At 37.7% G+C, this 9,079-nt stretch overlaps 1 protein-coding gene across 1 annotated transcript; it reads right to left on the bottom strand.

The window, feature by feature from the left end:
* Positions 1 to 269: 269 nt before the first annotated feature.
* Positions 270 to 8,155, bottom strand: CCDC107 (coiled-coil domain containing 107). Its single transcript, XM_053943006.1, has 6 exons — positions 7,957 to 8,155; positions 5,264 to 5,469; positions 4,055 to 4,121; positions 2,801 to 2,891; positions 1,553 to 1,662; positions 270 to 941 (listed from the first exon to the last, which is right to left on the bottom strand). Exons 1-6 carry the CDS (start codon positions 8,123 to 8,125, stop codon positions 658 to 660), a joined length of 927 nt encoding a protein of 308 aa, XP_053798981.1. The 5' UTR covers positions 8,126 to 8,155; the 3' UTR covers positions 270 to 657.
* Positions 8,156 to 9,079: the final 924 nt, after the last annotated feature.

The following is a 9,079-nucleotide window of genomic DNA, read 5'->3' as shown; positions in this document are numbered from 1 at the left end:
ATCAATCAGTTATTAGACAGCTGCTGAGTTTAACCAGTGACAAGTGGGGAAGAAATTAAGTGATCCAGTGTAATACATTTGGGATTACATTGACATACAAAACTAAACATCATTACTCAAAAGACTGAAAATTCAGCCATCATTATTTTCATATAGTGCCCATGGCTAAATTTCTCTCTCCAAATAAAGAAACTTAACTATGAATGAGTATCAAAGACTTAATGCACACTGCTTTTCACACTCCCAGAAAAAGTTTTTCCACAAAGAGCTGAATTCATCAGTGCATGCTCTTTAATGAACTCAAGAAAGTCACAGTTCAAGTAACATAATGCTTTTTAGTTACAAAACATTTAGGAAACATCTATTCTTTATAGTCTCAAGAAGATACTGTAATATTTTAGTGAAGCATCAGATATAATTACAGTGCATTATATACAGGGTACAGAAATATTTTTATAGGGAAAAATAAATAGAAAAAATATGTAAACATCCTGAGTAAGATTCTGCTGCCACTGAAGTCAGTTACAGAATTGTCACAGATATGAGCAGAGGCAGTATTTCACCCCTCTTTTTAAAGCATATAGCAGTGCACATAACTTCATTTCTGTTTAAAGTGCATACAACATTATAAAAAGATGTCATAAGCTTTTGGAAGTTTTACATATGCAGATTCCACTCATATCTATTGCGTCTCCTCAGTCCCATCTCTTCTGATTCAATGGCATCTTTGCTTATCATTTCTTCGTCTTCTACAACATCTGGCTCCAACTGATGTATTTCACATTCACCGTGTAATTCATGCTCTTCTATTTTGTAATCAATATCCTCAAGCAAATCTTCATTACAGTCATCTTCTCTGTTGTCCATTTCTTTCTCTTGAGAATGTTCAGCAAATGACTGAATGAGATCTTCAAGCTTCTCATCACAAATGTGTCCAAGATCTTAAAATTCCCAAAAAATAATCAAAATTAAAGTTTACTGGTAAGGCTCTGAATTACAGGGTGAGTTTAGAAGTAGAGTATTGTTAATTTTTTTTTCTCTTTTATTAAGACTCGAATAATGCAAAAAATCACCAAATTTCTAATGGACTATTCTTAACATTTAAGATTTCTCTTGGGCTACTATGCAGCTCTTGGGAGTCTCCAGTGGAAACTAACATACAATTTGCTGTATAGTGTTTTATGTAAGCATTACTCACAGCCTCTGAGGTCCCCATTTGAAAATCCTTTGCCTAAAGTTAGTCCAGTACTAACAGACTACTTAGGAGTTCCTAAGTAGTCTGTTAGTAGTCTGTTCCTTTCTCAAAACAGAATGTGACTGTGTGGTCCATCCCAGTTCAATGTCTTGAGCACCTATTCTTAAATAAATCATGATCTATCAAAAATTTGAAATTGGATACATCTCAAATAAGAAGAATGGTATTCCTCCAGAATAAAACTAATTCCACATAAATTACCTAAGACTTAGAAGCTGAACATCATTATAGCAAGATCTATTTATTCTTTTAAAATATAAACTACTTAATTATCTATCTGTCTGAAAATTAAATTACCTTTCATCTTGTTTTCTGATTTATCTAATCCACTTTCTTTCATCAGTCGTCTAATTGATTGGAGCTGTGTCATTATTTCATCTTTCTGCTCACAAGCTAAAGCATTGACACTAGAAAAAAAAAAGATGTTAACAGCTGAAAGATTATCTTGGGAGGGAGTGCTTGACAATAATACACTTACTGCCATATTTAGTTTTGTGCATAAATATCATAGTGAAGTTTGTGAAATGTTTAGGTCAAGCTTTCCTTTGAGAACTGTCTCTTGAGAAGTTGGAAGGCCATTACATCATACAACCACTCATTGTCATTGAACTCTAACTTTGGAGTCCCAATGGCCAAGGTCAAGTAATGACTCCAAATTAATTACTCCAGTAATTATCCAAAGTACTGTTATTAGTAGTACAACAATGCCTAAGACAGAACTTTAGAGTTTGAAGGCTTTTCTCATTCAAGGTTTTTTAACTTTCCTCCCCACCACTACTAGAAATTTGTTAGGCAAACTGGCCAGTGAATTTACTGCTTAATAGTTTCAGCACATACCCAATTCAGAAGTACACTGCAGAAACAATCAGGAAATTCCACATGTTTTAACCTGCACTTCATGAAGGATGTCAGTCTAGAAAATTAACTGCATGGATACTTTTATTTCTAGTAGATAAGTAAGACTCTAAGCTTCTTAAGAAGAGAAGTTCTCTAAAAGAACTTCTCTAAAAGAAGTTCTCTAAAAAAACTACAAGAAGCTTTTATATTACTGATTCCCTTGTCATATTAAAACAGACAAGTTCTATTTCACTGAAATACACAGACTTCACAGATTCATTTCAAAAGACACTAAAAAGCAGCTATACCTTGAGAACTATTTCTTTCTTATAATTACATCTAAAAGAAGAAACTCAATCTGCTACCAAAATCTATTTCCTACACAGGCTTTCAAATGCTACTGAGTTTAAGTATATTTTCACTATTGGTTTCCTTGGTCAATATTAAAGCTCATCTTGTTAAGCCACAGTAACATGATAATCACTTCTGCATTATGTTTGGTGAACAAGAGATGGGAGGTGTCTGTGAAAAAGTTCACAAATGGCATAATTGGTACCACCTGCAAAAGGCTACAGAAACAATAAATAAAGAAGGTTCCTAAAACTGTTCCTTACCTATATATAAGGATCATTTTAAGAACTAGTTGTTAACATTTTGGCGAATTTCAATATACAGGAAACAACACTGAGATTTTTTAGAAACACTCACCAGTTTGAAAGTGGATCCAACTGAGTCAATAAAGAATTTAACATTTTCTCTGTCTGTGCTAGATGTTGCTCCAGTTCTAAAAGCTGATGCTCTAACAAAAACAAACAAACAAAAACAATACAACAAAAAAAGACGAAGGTGGGGGGGAGGGAGAGGGGGATGAGGAAAGAAAGAACTTTGTAAAAAATGTCTTTACAATATCATTAGGATATTAATTTATATTTTTCATTGGACAGATTCAAAACCTAGACAGAAAGCTTCTTTCACCTAAAAAATTTGACAATATGAAAAGGAAGTGGCGGGGGTAAGAACAGAAGCCTTATTATGTGTGAACAGTAGTCCTTTCCACCCAGTAACCTATCTCCAATAGTGCCCAAACAGAAGACACCTTTGTAGAAACTGAGCAAGAATGTGGAGCTCACCTTCCCAGTCTCAAAAACTGTGCAGCTGCAAGACTTCCTGAGAGGTCTGTATTTATATTTAATATGCTTTCATGTGTTTCTCTATTCACACCTTACAAATATATTTAATGCTTAATGCACTAGAATCAAGAGGAGTCACTCCTCCTAAAATACAATTAAACTTTGAAGAAAGAAGAATGCAACACACAAGGATGATGAGTAGGCAGTATAGCACATCACTGCTGAACCTCATTACAGACATGGTGTACACAGACACCAGACAATGCTGGTAGTTGTTTAATTCACTAAAAATGTGTCTATACAAAGGGGAAAAAGGTATGAAAACAGCATCAACCTTGAATGTTTGTGACAGTTTCTCATTTGGCCTAGAAATCATAAATGGTCTCTATAATTGTTTAGCCACACCGTTCCACTATCAATACAGTTCAGTTCTAAACCAGATAATTTTATTATTTTTAAATACTCTATTTAATTATATCCCATTAAACTGGGATATATATCCCATTTAAACTGGGTTATATTATAATTCTTAAAATGAAGAAAACTGAACAGATCTTAAGTGAGAAAAACATCAGACATTTTAGAGGCAGAGAATCATACAGCATTACAACAGCTGTTTTAAAGAGCATTACATCTGGAAAATTAAAACAAACCTCAAACAAGCATTTAAAACATACAGAATAACAAAGTGGGCTTTTGCAGATTCCTAACTGCTCTCAGTAACTTGAGAGATTGCCTTCATTTAGTTAGATTGCATCAATAAAAACATGTTTTTTTCCAGTAGGAAATAAGCATTTTTGTCGAACATATGCATTCTGAATGAGTATCTTACCTGTTTCCTTCGCCTTGTCTTCTGTACTTTTTTCCTTTTTGGAGTGACTTTCTTCATGAGACTTCATCTTTAAAAAATACAGTTGAGTTAAACAACTTCATCACTACTTGTGTACTAAAAACAAAACTGCATTTAGAACTTTAGTGAAAGTAAACAGCAACCATGAAAATGTGCTACTTTAATGAAAATTTTCTTCTGTGATGCCTCATCCTGTCTTAAAGTAACACTTCTGATTTTAAGTAAACACAACATGACTGGCAAAAGCTGTAAAAGAAAGCAATTGCTATTTCAAAAACAAGCGGAAGAAACCTTCTAGGTCACTGGATCCAGTCTCCTATCATTAATTAGGATATAGAATTTATTTCTTAAACTAATAAAGATACTATCATAAAAATACTTACATTTTAATCCCACAAGCCCAAGTGTATAGAATTGTAACACCCAAAATAAGGTTTTCATGCTTTTCAAACCTTGTACTTAAGTGGGCAGCCTCTATACTCATTTTGCTAAGCTTTGGTATTTTTCTCATACACAAGATTAACGTGAAGTGACTCTAGAAATGAGCATGTTGTCCCCAGTCTTACTCCTGTCCATTTTTATTTTCCCTGAGGGCAAGCAACAATATTCCAGGTGCACTTTCCGCTTTGTGTATCTCTTACTATAAATAATACATTTCAAGACTGATTCCTTTTAAAAAACAACCAATCATGCGTTCTCCTTTTTGAATTTACAAATGGTAGAAAAGGTATCCCATAATGCAAATAAACCTGCATGTTACAACCGCATGATCACAGGAAAGTCCAAACAAAAGGTCATGTCTACTCGCTGTTCTACCTAACTGCTAATCTAAGACCACTGCTCTGCTACTCTGCAGGAATTGTCCGCCTCCTTCCCATACTCAATCTCATTCTGAAGAATGAAAAGGAAGTGAAACACTGATGAGACTTAGGTTACAGTCTCAGGTAGCAGCACTGTTTAGGTTCTCAGATTCTCATTTGAGGCTGCAGGGTGAGTAAGATTCTCACTTCTTCAAGCACTTAAAAATACCTAAGCCAGAAGCCTTCATATGGAAGAATTAGATACGCTAAAATTTTAACTTTGGACTTCACATTTAAAGTCAGAGCAAGACTCAGAATTAGAAAAACAAAAAAAACAAGCCAAGCATTTACACTTTCTCCTAACTACTTTAATGCTTTTCCTATGGCTTACCTTAAGAAGTTTGTAGGCTGCAAACATTCCCACTCCAAGAGCATACAATGGCATGAGGGTGAACGCTAACTCTCGACCATTTCCTCTTGTTCTCTCGCTTTTTATCTCTTTTTCCATTGCATTTCTCATCTGTTGAATACTCTGGAAAGTATTACTGTCAGAATTTCCTGGTTTCCGGTGAACTTGATAAACTGTCTGAGGACTACCTTAAAAATGAAATTGAGAGAAAGACAACAAAGTAAGAAATAAAATCAGGAGTCCACAACTGAATGAATGAATAAATGAAATGAAATTGTTTTCTTCTTCTGTAATTATTGTTCATCACTCTTCTAAGACGATGTGGACAGCCTTGTAGCCTCTTAAAAAAATAAAAATTATTCTTACATTAACAGGATGCACAGTTAAATCTAGGCAGCACAATCTCTCAAGCCAAGCTTGGTTTCTTTAATGTACAATTTTTAAGCTTCTTCACAGCAACATTGGCAAACCCTCAGCAAACCACAGAAAGATAGATGTAACAAGAAACTATTTAAATCTTGAAATTAAAGCATACTCAGAGAAACTATTGATAATGCTGAAAACATTAATTTTTTTTCCTTTGCACCAAAGGAACCAAGTTAATTAGAAATTGAATTGTCTGGTCCCAGAAAAAAAAAAGTTTTTTTGAAATATGCTGTGATGCTGCTTTCATTATCTGACAGTAAATTCAGTTTTACATGGATATTCCCACAGGCTTAGAAGTACTGTACCTCTGCAAATCAAATATTTAGCAGAAGATTATACAACACCCAAGAAAGACATGCAACCTTGGAAGTCAGAAGTATTTTTGCATGTAATTTGCCTACCAGAATAGGGAGCAGATGAGAAAACAACCAATGTAATTGTTCAACTTAGGAAACAGATTATTTGGTAGTTAAATCAAGGGTTCATGAGACATGCACATATGGAACACTACCATCAGCTAAAGAATGCAGATGCTTGCAGAGACAGACAGCAGATGACTGGGGGATTGTGAAGTTTTACACTGATGTCTAAACAGAGTGCCTAGACTTAAAACTTAATGTATCAGGACTGAGTATGAGTATGGCAAGGTTCACCTTCTATAAAATCTCCCAAACAAAATACCATTATGACTACTTATCAATTACTACTGTAACAGTGGCATTTCAGGAACTCAGAGTTACATAACTCAAGTGCGCAAAGTACAGTCATGATCAGATAGAGAAGAAATGAATGTTACACAAGACCTAAATGCTCTAGCTGATACAATCAGAATTCAAGCTACCTTCATCATTCAGTGGAAATTCAGGCAGGCATTGTCCCTTCAGGACAAGTAGGTTCAGACTTGCTAAAACTGCGTTAACTAATCTGGAAATCACATTTTATATTATATTTTTTTCCACCTTTCAGAATGTTTCATATTGATTCTTAGTTTTACATTTACACTCACCTTTTACCCTATTTTAAGTTCTATTTGTTTTTAAAGTAAATTAGTAGATTTACTAAAATAGTTACTATCACAGATGAACAAGATTTCTACAGACCATACAAATACGAATGTGGCAAGGGAAAACACCTTCAGGGTGGAGGAATGTTGAATCCTAGTCCACAAGTGTCCACCAAGTTTATCCCACAGAAGAAACAGCAAAGTGAGTTACTAGCCAACCAGTGAGTTACTAGCCAACCCAGAGAGATGAGAATAGGCGATTTTTCTGAAATTAATTTTACTCAGTGCTGGGCCAGTAGTTCAGTAGAATCACAGGCATATGAAGTGTTTCTTTTTTGGGGGGATTTGGTTTTAAAATAATTTGATCTATAGGGAATATACAACTACCTTATAAATAAAAAAATAATCAGGCGAAACAGGCCAGGCAGGAGCTTATGAAGCACAGTAAGTTTGACATCAGGTGGGAAGAACATGGTAGCAGCTGAAGCCTCCACTTTCTGCCAACAGGGAAAAGCACAGACATTTGGAGGATTACAGCAACTAGCTGTCTCTCTTGGTTTGAAACACCTTGGAAAGCATCATCAATGAATCACAGAGCTACTTCATAAAAGCAGGCTTCTAGTGATTGTCAAAAACAAAAGTGTACCTTTCGACCTTGAGATGAATCGTGACATGCAGCGACATGGCTTAACATACGTGGATACCACTGTAGCTCCTACAAGTAGTAAACTCTATAACCCATTCATTGATACCTTTTCTAAACAAGCACCTTGGACTCCTTTTTAATATACTGCCGGACAGATTTTGTATGACTGTGCGTATTTTTACTAAGAGCAACGCTCGGCTTCATTACTGAAATTGATTTTTCCTTGTGACACCTCTCGGCTCATCTGTTCAATTGTGCCCCTGCGGGCACTGCTCGTCACACCGCTCCGCACTTCCAATTACTGGGTGTTTCCTGCATTTAAGAGCAATTTTGGTAAGACAACACAGACAGAACCCAAAGTACTGGCGAACCAGAACAGCAAAACACCGCAGAAGGGGAGGGTGTTTCAGGCGCTCACGGGCCAGGTCGAAGCAGTCTGACCAGGCCTCTCCGTCCACAGCCCGTGTACACCGGGAGCTCCCCGCCGGACGGGATGTAATGAATACATCCCTCTCAGATCCTGGGGTTCCCTTTGAGCCCGCCCGAGCCCGCGGCGGCTCCCGCACAGAACCCCGGCCGCGGCATCGCCCCGGCTCCTACCTCTGCCGTGCTGACGGAGATCGTAATGGCCGGGGCCAGCCTTGCCGCCCCGCGGGGACCGGCCAGGCCGCCCGCCGCCTCCTCCCCCGAACATCCTGGGCGTGACGATGAAGACGCAGAGCACGAGCACGGCCGAGACCAGCACCTGCTGCAGGGCCGAGAGCGCCATGGCCGCCGCCTTCCCGCCGCCTTCCCGCGGCCGCGCCCCGCACCACAGCGCCCCCGGCGGCGCCCCGCGGCACGGCACGGCACCACAGCTCCGCCCACGGCAGCCGGGCTCTCCTTCAGGAGCACACGTGTGAGCTGTACTCCTAGCGCTGAAGGGCATTTCCGCTGGCAAATGAAAATTTTTGCTGGAAAGGGTCAAACAAAGGTGAAGAAGATGCAGGAAAAGCCGATGTTTGATGTTTAGTCCGCCTAGTGCCCCAAGAGGAACATGTTAGCAATGGGCAGCTAAATGATGAGCATCCTGAACACACTTGGAGCACTCTTTTATTCAGCACAGAATGTCCTTTGCTTGGGTCGGTTTTAAGCTGGATTGGCAGATAAGGGGAGGGGTGGTGATTTGGGAAGTGATGAAGTTTGCAAAAGACACCACACACCGTTTTAAATGCTCAAGAATAGGAAACCCAGGGAAAGTTATGACTGAAAGTATGGCTTGAAAAAAACCAAAGGCCTTAGGGAGAAAAGAGTATCAGCAGTCAGTGGAGTTAATTGTAAAGTTCAAAAAGAAACTTAAGAGTGGAGTGAAACATATGAGCACCAGTAAGCCTAAGCAATAAATCACAGCATCTTCTGTTAAGATATAAAACTGAGTACTTTAATGGTAAACTTTCTGAAACAGTCATGACTGGAAGACAAATACAGAAGATCATTCATATTCAGGAATGAGCTGCAAAGAAGAGGTAGTAGAACGAATTACTGGCCAGGAATTGGCACATTTACCTCATGAAGCTGTCTTTGTAAATTGCCCTGATATGTATTTAAAGCCATACCATAAAAGAGTAAATATTTGTTTCCAGAGGCTCTCTTAAAAATACTTAAAATATTTGTACTGTTGAATCTACAATATCTGTGCATTTTACCTTGAATTAATTTTTATGTATCAAATCAAAACCCTTAA

Source organism: Vidua chalybeata, chromosome 5 (assembly GCF_026979565.1).
Source record: "Vidua chalybeata isolate OUT-0048 chromosome 5, bVidCha1 merged haplotype, whole genome shotgun sequence".
NCBI classification, from domain to species: domain Eukaryota; kingdom Metazoa; phylum Chordata; class Aves; order Passeriformes; family Viduidae; genus Vidua; species Vidua chalybeata.
This window is presented reverse-complemented; position numbering and strand designations above follow the sequence as displayed.

Coding starts and splice junctions, on each gene's coding strand:
- CCDC107 (XM_053943006.1), bottom strand. CDS start 8,125: ATGGCGCTCTCGGCCCTGCAGCAGGTGCTGGTCTCGGCCGTGCTCGTG. Junction 4,122..5,263: donor CAGCCTACAAACTTCTTAAG/GTAAGCCATAGG, acceptor TATTTTTTAAAG/ATGAAGTCTCATGAAGAAAG. Junction 2,892..4,054: donor AGACAAGGCGAAGGAAACAG/GTAAGATACTCA, acceptor TGTTTTTGTTAG/AGCATCAGCTTTTAGAACTG.